The sequence below is a fragment of the Odontesthes bonariensis genome, chromosome 24 (assembly GCF_027942865.1).
Source record: "Odontesthes bonariensis isolate fOdoBon6 chromosome 24, fOdoBon6.hap1, whole genome shotgun sequence".
NCBI lineage: Eukaryota > Metazoa > Chordata > Actinopteri > Atheriniformes > Atherinopsidae > Odontesthes > Odontesthes bonariensis.
Genome location: NC_134529.1, coordinates 9,098,633 through 9,114,709, shown reverse-complemented (window position 1 = coordinate 9,114,709; position 16,077 = coordinate 9,098,633). Strand labels below are relative to the sequence as shown.

Sequence of the window (16,077 nt, the reverse complement as noted above, 5' to 3'; positions counted from 1 at the left end):
TAACAAAAAGGGGTTAATTGAATTTGCACACTGTATCATACAAAATATGTACAGTACAATAGGCTTTAGGACAATGGTGATTATTGGTTATTGTTTGGCTAATCCACTATGAGAAAACATGTTCCTCTGTGGAAAAGAGCAGAACACAAAAGACTTTCAGCTGGTGCACAACAACACGTGTGAGACACACACACACACACACACACACACACACACATCAGACTTTCAGCACCCTAAATATTAGTTTAGCTCTTCTTTCACTTGATCTCTCATCACTTTCACGTCATCATTACCTCCTCAAATACCTACTGCACAGACAAAGAAAGCACATTTCTACGTCTATATTACTAAAATAATCTCAACCACTAAGGTTGTGAATTTTACCAACATGTCCCAAAGTGAAGACAAAAGAAGCAAACAACATTCCCTTCCTAAAATTCTTTAATTCATATCCAACTAAAGTGACAACATTATTGACAGTATTCCTATTTCTATATTTTGGGCTCTAATGCTAAGATGGTGACGTGAAAAGTACCTTTAAGATGGCTGCCAAGATGATGTGCCAGCTAAGAGTAAATAATATCTGTCAGAAATCAAATCTGTCAGAGACCCGCAGACCCAGATATGTCACAACACGCACATCGCCAAGCATTACCTTTGGGACTTAAGCTAGTCATAACGCTGCCTCGTATATAATTATATAGGCAAATACATTAACTAGAGGTGAATGTTCAACAATGTAATTAAAAAAATGATCTGAAATAAATTCAATAATATTCAATCATTTGTCCAGTTGCCCCAGTATTAACCTATTATCAACAAAAATAATGACAAAACCCTATCTGTACCAAAAAAAATAGCAATGGAAAGTATGAGTAATGAAAGACCAACAGTCCATGAAACTGATCCAACACTCATGCTATGCAAGCAAGCTTCATGATGCAAAGAACATCTGACATCTGAACACTGCCAGTTTCTAAAAAGGAAAATGTCTTTGAACTGCCAAAATCTAAAAAGTCCACAAATAGAACGATGACACCATATAACAATGAGTCTAAAAATACTCATGTAACAGCCGTAAGACCTAAAAGTGTCATATAAACGACAACAGCAGTGAGGTGGGCACAGGCATGTATCCTTTGGCAAAACAGTTGCTGCTTCCAGCTGGAGAAACAGCTGACAGAGTCCTTTTTTTTAGTTTCTTACGTGGAATACAAAATAACAACCAAAATAATGGAGCTGACATTCCGGAAATAACCCACTGTTTCAACCTGACTCATTACTGGTAAGAAGGTAAGTCGTAGACTTGACATGCCACTGGTCACACATGGAATTGATTTAGGATTATTTTTGGATTCTATCAAATCATGGAAAGGAAATCACCATGTTCATTATATACAATAAAATGCAATAATCTTTGGTGAAAAGATTATTTTTAGACCCACTGCCTTGAATTTTACCACGATTCCTCAAATTATATATTTTACTGACTTATGTAGCTGTAATAAAGATTTAAACTTTATTCAACTGTGTACAACAAAGAAAATGCAGTAAATAAATGTAATTAAACAACAAAACAAAAAAACATTGGGTGTTAAATAAAGACTAACCTTACTGATAATTAACATATTTTGTTTCCTAAAAAAAAAAAAAAAATCTCACTGCTCATTAAATTCATTTTAACTTGGATTTGACCTAAAAAAAAAAAGGCATATATATGTTTAAGATATAAGGAATCCAGTATAAAACGCACAACTTTCATGAAGCTTAAGGTTCAAGTCATGCAGAGACACAGAAAGAGAAGGCTGCTTTAATGTTATTTATAGGTGAGCGTTGATGTATCCATCAACAGGATCCTCATTAAAACATCCGGTGGATCTGCTGCAGTTTTAATGTCTTTTTTTTCTCATTCCTTGTTAGAGAGTGCAGTTGAAAACAAGAGGAAAAAGAGCGACATGGAGAGAATGGCATGCCAAATAGGTTTAGGGTGTTACTGGCTGACAACATTATGAGTCAAGAGTATCTGCTTTAGTCCGCTGAGCCACACGGCTTCAGCCCATGAATGTTCAACTGGCACGACTCTTTTTGCCAGCGCTGCATCTAGGTCCCGCCATGGTGAAAAGTGCCAACATCAACCCCCAGAGAGATTACACAGACAAGTTTTATTATTTCTATCACAAAAACTGCCAAACCGTCCATGTTCTCTCAATACTGACTTAGGAACAAATGTTGGTTAGGAAATAGTGGGTTGAATGGAACAGAAGTATATTTTTCAAAAATGAAATGACTCTTAAAAAGATTTCTGTTTTTTCATAGTGGACGATTCTCTTTCCTCTGGTATTATTTTTTCATCTATTTTCTTATTTACTTTTTTGGACAATGTTTTTCAGATGCCAAACACTTCTAATAACTCCCCCAGATATATGGTGGGAAACTAAACCATCGTTTTCAAAGGTCAAAAGCCAAAAAGGTTTAGTGCTGCTCTTTTTTCCTAAATCATACCATGCCCTCAGGGAGTCTACAACAAACAATTCCAACGTAAACATTACCAAAGTGTCCCTGGGCAAGGTACTTCAGCTCCAAACTCAACCCTTTCGCCATTTCCAACTACTACTTCGATGTAGAAAACCTTGCAAAGTGCTGTATCTCTAACCCTCTCCAGCAACCTTGTTTTCATTCCACTGCAGTACTGTTCCACACCCTGCTGGCATTATTAACACATCAAATGTCAGTTCATGCTCCCATACCTTTAGGCAAGGCTTAGAACCTACCCTTCAGCAACCAACATCTCCAAACCATTAACCTGCCCTGCCATCCCCATGCCCTGTTCATGCAACTAGCTTCTAGAGCGTTAATGTAATGTTAATTCCAGGCATTACCCCAGTACCCCTGGGCAAGGTATTTAACCTCTTCAAAGTGGCAACTCTGCCCTTGTTGGATAGTGACACCTCTTGGTATTTATAACACTAAATGCAAGAGTTTGGCTCTGCACCTTTGGACACTTAAATATATGCAGGGCCACAAGTACGAGACAACAACACAAATTGGGAGAAAATGTGTGTTTATGTGAAAAGTGTTGAGAGCTGTTTTTGAACTGAACCTTTCTCTAAATGTCAGAGAAGGTGGGTTGTCAAGATGATACGCATAGGAGATAAATAACAGCAATACATTGTCATGGTAACAATGTCTTTATCTTCTGTAGCAGTGGAAAAGATGGGGGGAAAAGAGGGAGACATGGAATAGAGAAGAGAAGAAACAAAAGGAAAGGAAACAATAGGAGAGAAATTAAGGGAACAAATTCCGAAGTGTTTGTTTTATTCCTACTGATTGACTTCAGTATTCATACATAAACTGTGTGGTTTGTTTTGGTAAGGTAAGTTAGTATCTCAACATTGCACAGCTAGTTACTGCTGTAACAGTTTGCTTTCTAACACCGTAAAGTATGCAACCTTCCCTGTTCGCTGCTGTTGATTAATGACCTCATATACTGTTAATTAGACCCTCAGCCCTGAGGCAGAAAGATTTAATTTCCCCTTCATCATCATCATCACTGAGAAAAACACGACTGATTAAAGAGAGGAGAGGAGAGGAGAGGAGATTCCAGTTTTCCCACAAATTGTGGCCCCTACAATGATATACTCTCTTAAAGTCCTGCATTCAACTTCTACTTCAGCTAAAGCACGATTATAATCAAAATCTGCTTCTAAATCCTAAACAAAGTGAAGTGATCTGCAGAATTCTGAGCAGATCATGGAGATGGAAGCTAATCAAGATGGAGTAAGTTTTGACAACTACTACACTACACTTAGTTATGATCTGTTGTTCCTGAAGTAGAGCCAGACTCCCTCCAAAGAGCCCTCAACAAAAATGCAACTACAGGGTTGTGAGATGATTGATGGAATGAATGACTGAGATTTAAAAAAATAACTTTTTTCTTCTCTATCCTTTGGTATGACATGATTTTGTCTTTGAGTTAAAAACCTTTAAACCTTTCATCAGAATAAGAATCTGAGAAAATGAGAGAAAACGTGTCTTTTTCAAATCTTCAAAAAAATCTTTGACATAAAAAAACATCACTTATGACTTTTTTGGCTCATGGGCAAAAACAGTTGTGACCCTCTTGTTTACACCATGCATTATATTGTGTAAGACGATAACTATTAAGTCTGCTGACAGGAATGAAGTAGTGCATTTAGCACAAATCTTTCTTCTATAAAGTGAAATGAATTGAACTGTTGAACACTTCATGCTTCAAGAAGGGCACACGCACTTTAAATGGTGCTTAAATACACAGAGCTATTTCCCCATTCAGAGGAACTGTGTGAGAAAACCATTGGTAGGTAAGAAATAGGAAAGAGGTAGTGGAGCCTCACCTTGTGGGAGGTCTGGTGAGACATATGGTACTTCTTGGGTGTTGATGTGCGTCCAGTCAAAGTCATCATAAGGGTCTTGTTGGTAATCACACTGAGAGAAGCCCTCATCAAACGTACAGCTTCCTGCAAAAAAGAAAGACAGGGAGATTCAGTTGAACTCATTAGGAGCAAAAATATTTGCCGAATCAAATCAGTAAACAAGTTTATTTTGATTCAGTATTAACATTCTTCTGGTCTTTCCCAAAGACCTTTGAAGCTTTCCTAAGTGCTGTTTTTCACTCTGTGTGTGTTTGTCTCGGTTCATTAAAAAAAACACCAGGAGGTCTGAGCTCCGACAGCCGTCACTCAAGGCCAGTCAGGATCACCTCTGACTCAATCAGCAGAGCCTTGGGCTGATCATCTGAGCCCATCACCGCAGCCTGAGGACAGCCATGTGTGAGCTGGGCGCCTCTAGCTCTGCCTAAACAGGAAATTGCTCTAATACAAAGAGACGTCACTTGTCGCTGACAGATAGCTCAACCGCTCAACCTGCAGTGATATGTGGGTCATGCTGGTAATTTTGCTGATAGGAACAGATTTCTGATCACTACTAGCTATCTGATTCATCGACCTAGCAGTGATGCTCGGCTTGTGTTAATAAAATGGCTAGAAGAGACATGGCTAAGAAAAGCCATCGTGACATCTGATTCAAGTCTCTAGTCATCGGCAGTCAAATGGAGGTGTCCTTTGTGCCCTTCATAAGCTTAAGTGGATATAGTTGGGATCGAGAAAATCTACTATAACAGGGTTTCTATTCACTTGTGATGCAAATCTGAAGCAATCTTTGTAAAGGCTTAAAAAAGTCATATGAATCAAACATGTTTTCATTGAGCAGTTTAAAATGAATAAACTGGGCTCTAGTGTCACTCGAGGGGGCGATATGGACTGCATTGCTATTTGGTTTTATTTCAGTGGAAGGAAAATTTGAAACAAACCTAAAAGTGGGGAAGAAATAACTGCTGTGGACATTCACAAGAAGTTTTTCTCTGAGAATAACTGAATATCATATCATGTCTGGGAAGATGCCAGTTATTCTTTAGAGTGTTTTTTATTGTTTGCCACTTCAGAGACAGTCGGTGAGCAGACATTTAGATCTTTGCCAAGTCAAAGCTTTGCACGTTCCCCCTCATGAATATCAAGTCTTCTTCCAAAACAGGTAAAAACCACCTCAAGCAAACATAAACTTTTCTGTGTATTGGTAGAGTTTTTCCCCCCATTTTTTTCTTGTTCACATCATCTAAATACGAATGAAGACTTGGCTTTTAAAATCTTGAGGCACAGTGTGGGATTTTAAGAGATATTACGATCTCATACGGCGGTTGTCACTCTACTCACCATCTATGGATATTTTCTTATGTTGACCTGTCCAAAAGAAACTGAGGTTGTGCAGCAACCTCTACAGTCAATACTTTTTTAATCTCAACCACAGTATTTGAGAGAGGGAAAGGTACAACATTTCACTGTTTGCTGCTAAAGGTTTAAGGTATTATATATTGAACCTTTGATGACAACAAAATTAAAACTGAACAATTCTGACGTCATGGTGTTGAACACAGAGAGCTGACCCACACTTGGGAGACATTCATTTGTTTTTCCACTGTATCTTCATGTATCTTATGTAAATTTCTTTCAGTACCTTTCAGTTTTTGGAGACTGAGAGACATCAATAAGCAGGAAACCGTAATTCCAAAAAACAGAAAATGGGATGTTCAAAACTCACTTAGAAACTACTGAGAAAGAAGATATAAGCGAGCAAGCCACCTTAAAGCACTATCAGCAACCAGCACTGCAAGCAACTTAAATCTAACATTCAGTTAGCGGTACAGCTTTGCTACCTGTGTCCTAGAGCGAGCTGTGGCGGCTGTGATGGAGAGCAGAACGACAGGCCCTCAGATACCCCGCTGATCTGAGCTCCCCTACAGAGGCATACCAAGACGTGACAGACGCCGCCAGAGGAGAAACGAGTTAACATCAAACTAAGCGACTGTCTTCGGCTGCCGGCTGCATGGCTGGCTGTGACTCACAGCCTCAGAGGGACACTGGATCACATTCCTCTCAGTGGCATTCTTGAACCAGCCTCTTACTGGGCAATTCACTTCTCTCCCATTCAGTTCAATTAAGTCTTTGTCATAGTAAGTCACCAACAGTCATAATTAAAAAGAAATTCTGGGACACGCTGAGGGCATTAAATAAAGCACAGCTTGTTTCTTTTTCCAACTGTATCCCAAATATTTCTGATACATCAAAATTACAGCTATTATCTCCAAAAGTTAGATGTAGGCACTCTAATTTATTTAGATAAGAAAATGCTGCTGTTTGTGTCTACGTGTGCTCCACGGCCTCCTGTCTCCCACAGTGTGTGTGTGTCAGTTTACATCTTGCTGTCAGGTGCTCCTCTCTGCATGGTTTAAAAGAGCAAAGTGTAACACTGATGTGTTTGGAAGGGTATGGTATGTACATCTGCAAACCAGTAAACCAGTATACAACAGCAGGAAAACTATTATGTTGTTAAATATCTTGTGCTAAATATCACATGTAATATTCACATGTAACATTATCTCTACAATCTGAGGTTTTAAAGTGAATATGTACAATTTCTCAGCCAGAAAAGATGTTGGTACCAGAAGTTTTCTGCTTTCTGGTAGACAAAAATGGAGCAACACTTGTCCAAAACAATATCTTGAAACCATCAACGGAATTCTTACAACAATATAGCTTTTCATAATCTTTCTTATAATAGATCTGCATTCAAGAAATGTCTGGCTATTGTACGGAAAAACAAATCTTTTTTCTGGAAGTGCAGAAACACTGACCACTGAACCAAAAATCGCAACACAGTCTCCCACCAGAATGTGAAATAACTACATCTGTTCACAGGGAAAGATTTAGCAGTTTCACAATACAAGACGGCAAACAAGCAATTTTCTGGCTCTACTACATTTTGGACATGCACACAAACGTAGGCCTACCTATTACACATTTTCCTGAGATACTCCGCTGAGTCAGCAGAACACTGTCACAGGTCACATGTTAATCACATGTTAATCACATGTTAATATTACAATGCTAGTAATTTGCAGTGACACAAGTAAGAAGTATGAGTAAATAATATGTGTGTGTGGGTTTTCAGATGTGTAGCATTTGTAGTGCCATGCATTTGTGCATCTAATGTGGTGGAAAACAGCAAAATCATTAAGTGTGGAATAGAGATGAAAAAACTTCAATTAGAAAAAAGATTAAACCCAGACTATATCTTCACACTGCCTTTATCATCTTAAGCTCAGTATTTTGTTGTTGTTTTTTTCTTCAAACACTGTAATTCCTACGTGACTGTGGTTACAACATTTACAATCGTTTTGACCTTTTTGAGAGCTGCTGCTAGTTGCAGGCGAAGTACAACTGCCAAATGTAATGTTTTTCTGATGCGTATTTCACTGTACAATCTAAGAAGTGCCTTGCTTTGTGTATTTTCTTTAGGTGCTTCACTGATAGTCTGTGTTTTTACATGCCAAACAGACTTAGCCTTGGAATTACCTGCTCCAGCACGTTTGGCGCTATTTCACTTGTTTGAAGCTGCGATATACTCCATTTGGTGTCAAAGCTTTATTCTTTGAGTTCTGCACATCAAAGCAGTATATAAGATATAGTAACATAAAGTTTAAACAGAACATGCTTTAAATACGTGCTGTGGGCTTTTAACTGTGCACACGGACACACAAAGTTCCACCCAGATGTTTTAACAGATGAAAAACATGCCCTTGTTTTAAACTTCACTTTACTGTGAAACTTTCACTTTAGTTTATAAGATTTATTTTAATCGTAGAGCATTCATCACACTGTGTTTGGACATTTGTGAAAGACTTTGACTTGCTGCTGCTAACATACTAAACAAAGCATCTGTGTTTGTATATGTAAGTGTGCTCAGAAGGGAGTCTCTCAAGAAACTACATTTGTGCAAGAATATCTGCACAAATGTAATTCTGCACACACAAACCTCACACTAGCTCGCCCACAGTCTCGGCTAACACTTCTTCCTTTACTGAATGTCCTGCCAACTTAAACCAACACACATATCAACTGACACATGCATCTGACAGCAAATCGCTGTTGCCAATAATGAGATGAGCAGACCGTAGACTCTTTTTTTTTGTTGTTGTTGCTTTTGCTGAAAAAAAGGGAAAAAAGTGACAGCCACAATTTGTTCAAAATTGTATGTAATCAAGCTTCTTTTTTTTTATATATTTCAAGTTAATATAGAATATTTCTGTTGGGGTAAAAACCTGAGTGAATAATTGAGTTTTTGAGAATATCATACCTTATTGGGCTGTCCCCTCTTTTTTGGGGCTCTGAATTTTCTTTTACATCTAGCAGAAATTATGTGTGCTGCCTATTAGTTTAATTATCTATACCCACTTACATTACAATAAAATCTACGTAGAAAAAAAGTTGCCCTTTTTTTTGCACGTTAACATCTGCCTTTTTGGTTGCAATAGGAACGTTTTTAATCAACATTCAGATCAGCTTCAAATGACTGCAGTAATTGTGGGTATTTTATTGACTCTGTTCAGTGACATCACAATACTTGAGTACTGGCTGCAGGAGTGGGCAGAGCTTGCTTGGTCTTTATGGAAAATAGATGTTTACTGACCAAACAGCTGCTTATTTACACACATAGCAGATAGGCATCATCGTAATCTTTCATTGTGAGTGTTACTGTAGACACTGTGATAAATTAAATAAATGCAGTTTTGAACATTTTCCAGAAAACATTGTGTACCATTTTTAGTATTACATATTCCCCATGTACAACTTGCAAAGTATGGTGAAAACTAATCCTTACAACATTTTGTAAAAAGTACATGTATCTACACGAGTGTGTGTCCAGATGGGTCATTATTGCCACGCTCTCCTCAAATCACAAGGACACACGCACAGACACACTGACAGAAGAATTGCTTGCATGCTAATCACTTTCTAATCAGCTTCTCTGATTGGTCGCCCTGCTAATGAAATAATGGTGCCTCATTTACATAATAAAATAATTAGAAGGACTTAATAAAAGCTCAAGGGCGGAGAGAGAAAACCAAACACACACACACGAACGCACGCACGCACACAGAAAGACACAGGACAGCCGCAGCCTTCTCTAAAAGATTGTTGAATGGCATCAGACACAACATCTGCCACCTTCACCCACAATCATTTTGTGGAGATCTGCACCAACCTCCATCTACACGAGGTGACTCAGTCAAAAGTGCTCTGACCAAAATTGTTAAAAAAACACGGTTGCTAAAAGCCCCCAAGAGGACCCCTGCACAGAAGAGGACTATTGCTTACTACCACTTATTAGATAAAGATTATTAGCTGGTAACGGCGCCAGTTTGATTTACTGTTGGTGCCCCAGAGTGGGCCAACTTATCTGCAGAAAAGGCACTATTAAATCAGACCTAACAGCCAAAGTCTGCAAAGATAGTCGCTTTGACATGTTTGAATCAAATGAAGGTCTGAGGTTTCAGTTGTTTTCCCTTCTGGATTCATTCTGGAAAATCCTTTAGGAGATATAATCCCAAAGAGAGCTCACATGTGATCTAAGAATGCTAAGTGAATAGTTGTTCCTTTGTGCGAAACATTTATCCTCGACCTCTCAGACTGAGTAAGGAAGGCATAACTGAAAGATTACAACATGTCCTTAACTTTGTGCAGTGCTGTCCATTAAGTTAAACTACTATATAATGAATCAGCAGTTATAAATGACTGTTTAAGGACACTGTTTGTACATCCTTGTCGCATGTCTAAGCGTCTTGTATGCCACAGAAGATTTCCAAAAACCTCTTCAGCAAAAAACAGTCACCTAAGTATGATGCACACGTACTACAAATGACCAGTTTTTTCTTCTGCAGAGTAGCTTCAAAACGAGTTGAATTTCTGTCACGAATTAAAGAATGAGAGAAAAATAATCATAACAGTGCAATTGTTCTGCTTCAGTGTAACAAACCCAAGTCATCAGAGACACTTTATACAGGCATCATATCAGCATAGACATAAGGTCACTGAATACGTCAGAAATAAAAGATAAGCAGGTTCACTAAATTAAGATCATGTCAGCATAAACTTTACAACCTCAGTGCCATCATAGTCAAAGATAATTTTTTTCCATGAAAATTCTTCATTAAATCTGTCTACATGCTGGATCAGCTACAAAAAGAAGTTTAACTTTGTTAGAGGTCAACTGATTGAGAAATATCTTCACGTTTTGGTCCTGATTGTGAGCTGAGGTGAGGTGAAAAAGCATTAATCTGCTCAGGAATCTAAAGGACTCAGGAGCAGAGACACTATCTCACAAATTCTGTCTATAATCTAGGTGAAGTACAAACTCCCTGTCTCCTTCTCACCACTATGTCTGTCTAGTATTTATCAGAGGAGCTCTGTTTCAGTCTGCAGGCTGAGATATTATCACAAGAGAGCAGATAAGACGCCACGAGTGAAAGAGGGTGAAGCGGAGGAAAATGGGATGCAGAAATGGAGACAAAGCAGAGATATGCAGTAAAAGAAAAAAAGGGAAATTAATTTTCCAGAAATTACACAAAGCATATTGATGAGCAATATGATAGAGTTACTTCATAATATTCTTTTGTTTTAGTCATTTTGTTCTCCTTTCTCACTGTCTTAGCTTTTGAGAGGACGGAGAAGAGAAGAAGAGTTGAAATAAGAAGCGAGGAGAAAAGAAGGGGAAAACTTTCCGTATAGCAAATGGATTTAAGAATGGAATTATTTTCAAGGACTAATAATTATACTTACATCATTAAAATCCGACTCCAACCAACAGTAATCCTGTTTCCCTCCAATTAATTGCAAATTTGTCCACGTCCACTTAATAATTATATTAGCTGACCCAATTTATGGTCATATGGGGCTTTGTGGGACAATTCAGGCCAGTGAATCTCTGCAGTGGCGTGAGTTTTTAGCTCAAAAAGGAAAAGAGAGGGAAAAGGAGGGATTAATGCAGCAAACTTTGAGTGTTTCATAATAATAAGAATAATAATGTCCTTTTGTTGTCGCTCAGCACTGTGGTGCATTTTACTCAGTACTCTTTCTGTGTTGGCTATGTACAATCCACAAATGTGTCTTACTAAATAGCCATGATGCCGGCCGTCTCAAGGACACTAATAAAGTTGTAGCTGATCATTTACTCTCTGTGTGTCGTCGCTACTTTTTTGTTCCCTGTCTCAGCTTCTTGTTCTTTCTCTCTGCTTCTCTGAGAATAGGTGAAATTAGCCTGAAATGATACAAGGTGACATCAGAGAGGCTGACACACACACACAAACTCTCACTCGTCACGCTCCAGTGGCCCTTGCAGCGCAGCGCAAAGCCATCAAAGCCAAGACCCATATACACACACCTCGCCTGTTAAACATACACGGTGGCACATGCAGTCACACACTTAAATAAATGTAGCGCACACACACATGCACACTGTCACACACGCAAACTGACACTCATGCACACTCAGAGCAGTAGTTTAATTGGAAGTGCTGAAGGCTGAAGAATTTCTCCTTCATCTCACAATGCTGTAATTGAATCTGAGACGTGTGTGTGTGTGTGTGTGTGTGTTCAGCTGATTCAGGAGTTTCCACTGACAGTAACAGTAAAACAGAAATGTGTGTTTTTCCTTCAGTGAGGAGCCTTACTGTCCTTCCATTCCCGTCAATCTTTTCCCCTCACCATACTCCTCTCTTGGAGGTTAATGCGGCTTTTCAATTCAAATTCAAACCCAGGCAGTTATCACATTATTTCCCACAAACTGATGATATGGTCATACAGGCTGTTTTGGTGGCGGGGAAGCCATGACCTACACCAAGTTGACATTTCATTGACCAACATCACTGGTTGGAATATTCTTTTGATGATACGATGTTACTTAGTGAGCCAAATGTTATTTAATGTTATCTTTTTCTTGAGAATATCATGGTGAATTATGCTTTTGTTGCTAAGTTGTAAGACAAAGGAAATTCACTGAAGTACCTAAAAAAACCACACATACACCACTGCTTGGACAACTGCATACAAAAAGCTTCGTCTGAACACAGTGAACTGTGCACGGCTTACTAATGACCGGCTTTCACAGTATCACTGTCGCATAATACAATAGGAACGGGAACAGAGTAGTGTGGGAACTCATTTGTAGATATGCTTCAACAAGGAAACAATGTGATTCAACATCAAAAAGGTTCAGTACCAAAGCGAAAAAAAAATAGTCTGTTCCACTCTTTCCAGGTATGTTGCATCACATAGTCTGTAAAAACACTGCCTGTGGGCAAGCAGGTACCCACTCAATTTGAACTGAAAGCTATTCAACCTAATCTGAAAGTGTGTACATGATTGTTTGTATTTCTTGGGTTGCAACTAGTTACAGTATTTGATATCAGCTACTTTTTTTTTTCCAGACCAAATGTCTAAAGATTCAGTAAGCTTCCAGAGCCCAAGTCATTTAGAAATTAAGTAGTTATTGAAGTGGTTTTTTTAAACTGTTCCAAATTCTAATAGCAAGTTTTCCTGGGATAAAACTGTTATCTTGCGTTTTGTACTTTCGGTCGGATATTTTCCAGCTTTTTGTGGACACTTTACAGACTTAATGATCAGGTGATTAATCAAAGAACTGATCGTTAGTTGCAGCCCTGCAGCATACTCACATCTCAGCAGCTGGAACAAATGAGTGTCTCCTTAATTACAGATTAATCATGTCATATTTTCAGGACTGGCACTTGTTTCATAGAGATTAATACACTGATGACTTTTGAATGAAGAAGGCCATTGTTAAGTCTGTAAAATGCCAAGAAATAGTCACAAATAGCCACCGCAATCTCCAAGAACACGAGACATTTTTGTTTTGTTTGAGTTTCATCTGAGTCTAAATTCCTCATGACAGCAACATAATTAAACTACCTTAATAATCTGTTGACAGTCAACATGACACTGAAACACTAAATACATCACACCTCGATGGGAATATCTCCCTTCTTTACTCCTTTCTCGCTGTGTGATCAGTGCAGTGTGTGGTTGTGTGTGTTTCTAGAGATAGTTGTTGGAGGGGGTCGAAACTTTCAAAGACACTATCTTTATGATATTCACCTCTCTCCTGTGCTTTCTCGCCCTTACGCTCTGTGTCTATCTCTCCATCGTTAATCTCTATTACTATTCAAATCCTGACATTTAAGGCAACTTCACATGCTGACTGACTGGCTGGTAGATAAGGCAGAAGAGCAGGAGGAAGGGATGATAGACGGAGAGGATAGCTTGTCACTCACAGAGAAAATTGGGAAATCCTTCTCACCTCTCCTTTACCTCCCTGCCTCCTCACGCCTTCCCGTCTGTGAATGAGTTCACCCATGAGCCTTGAACAGACTCGGATTTCACTTGTTCTCTGGAAAGCTGAACCATTCCCTCTTTTTTTTGCGTTTATTTGTTCACCCATTTACCTCTCCCCACACCCACTTCTCTGTTTACTGTCTCCCTGTCCACCCATTCCTTTCTGTCGCTGTCAGTGTCGCATACAATAGAGTTTAGTACCAGAGGTGCCCATTTAGCTGTCCACTATAAAATATGCTGCTTTGAGACACACTTCAGGTCCTTGTCAAACATAGCAGACCAACTTTTCTTTCCCCTTCTGCACCAATAAAAAGTGAACTGAAACAAACAAAAAGTTTTATGGTTTACATTTAAGTGCCAAGATGACTCTAGATATTGGTGGCCTGTAACATCACGAGAAGACTCGCCCATAAAATATCTTCACAATTAGATCCCATGTCAGGGTGTGCCATTGTGAACGAGTCAATGGGGAGTAATTATTACGGCTTTAGTCAGCACTGAGCTTAGCTAAGGCCCGGGAGTGCAGCTTGGATTTTTTTAACTAAAATCCCCAAACAACAAGTCTCAACTGGCTGCTTTTCTCCACCCTTCACCGCACACTTGACCTCAAGAATGCTGACTGGTTGATTCATCGAAGACACTCAGCCTGCATAAACTTTAACCATATTATGACTTAAAGTGGGAAAAATCCAGCAGGCAATTAATATTTTATTGCCGCTCTCTTCGCCAAACATCTAAACATGATGTGAGTGATCTGGAATTCATTCAGATGTAAGGAATAACACTTCAAGGTTTGATTATAGCCTACAGCTAAATTAGGCTCCTCAGTAAGAATGAGGCTAGATGGACATTTCTCATTGAGTTACAACAAAGAAGCCTGGAATGAAAAGGGATCAATAGTGGAAAGAATAGGTTCAGAATGATTGCTGGCAGTCGGTGGGCTGTATTTTGGGTGGAGCACAAGCAGCTACACACCTGTATGTACCCACATGCCACCAGAGCCAGCAAAGCTTCTTCATTCTGCAACCCTAAACCATTCATCGTGTTCCCTGATAGCTAACTGATAAATTACCAGGAGAATACAGTCAAATAATGATTTATTCATTGTAGATGGTTTGAATGGACCAATCAAAGGACAGGCAGGGGGCAGTTTGTTTCTCAGCCAATCAGGGCAAAACTGAGGTTTTGGAATGCCAAAGCAGGTCTGGTGTGGACAAGATAAGAGCAGAACAAACACACATAAAACACAAACCCACATAGACATGCACAAACACACGCACACACTCAGAGAGAGGCAACATGTAAATAAGGCCAAATGGAGCAGAGGAGAAATCTAGGAAAAACTAAAAGTCCAGAAAGGAGAGAAAAGACTGATGAGGAAGGGAAGTAAGAAGAGAAGGAAACCCAACTGTGAGTTCAGAAATAAATCCCACCCAAGAGATATAAGCAGGTTAAATCTGAAGCAGCTAGCTTAGCAAGTCAGCACAGAGCCTGGTGGCACACTGAACTGCCTGGCTGACTTCTCCAATTGTCCAGCAAGCGGGTTCAAAGGCTGACTGACTGAATTACTGACTGACTGACGGGTGGGTCGGATTTAGTCTATCCTGTGTTTGTGCAGCAGAAGCAGTTCTGTTGTTCAGCCTGTCGAACAAAAAAGCAGTTTTCTCCAATGACACACAAAGAACAACCTGAAACAGCACTAATACTGGAGAGACCAACAGAGATGCGGAGAGGAAAAAAGGAGAAAAATAAACACAAAAAAAAGCCTCTGGAATATCTAACTTCAAAGAAGAAGAAAAAAGTCTTAAAATAACAATTGAAAACTGTCTTTGGGACTTGTGAAACCAATAAAAATCAAATATGAAAAAAAAAAGCTCAAATAGAAAAAATAATGTGTCAAAGACACTCTTTTATCTGCCGTTGTGACACAGTTCTGTTGAACAACAAAAGATACCTAACGATAGCATTTACAGTCCTGGAGGAAATTTACTTTTCAACAGAAAAGAGCACAATACCCAGCACTGGAAACCGCAGAGACCAAAACAAAGGGAATAACATACAACTGGGAATAATATACTAGGAAGCAGACAACTACCAAAGCACATAGTTCTGAGACTGTCTGCAGAGCTAAACACATATTACACAGTTCTGTTAGTGTGTCAGGGTGTCTTCTGAGGCTGATAACTGGTATGTATGCAATGCTAACAGACATAAATAAAGACCACAGCTGGCGTCACAACCGCCAAAAGCCCTGTGTATACACGTGCAACAACATAAATAAATATTTATGGCAATGTAA

The 16,077-nt window shown here is 39.1% G+C and overlaps 1 protein-coding gene across 12 annotated transcripts in view; it reads right to left on the bottom strand.

Moving 5' to 3' along the window:
• ptprk (protein tyrosine phosphatase receptor type K) overlaps window positions 1-16,077 on the bottom strand; it is a 108,579-nt gene that overhangs the window by 64,437 nt on the left and 28,065 nt on the right. For all 12 annotated transcript variants that reach the window (XM_075459143.1, XM_075459144.1, XM_075459145.1 and 9 more), the window contains one exon: window positions 4,374-4,496. In XM_075459143.1, coding sequence (XP_075315258.1) covers window positions 4,374-4,496 — 123 coding nt within the window. The remainder of the gene's footprint in view (window positions 1-4,373; window positions 4,497-16,077) is intronic.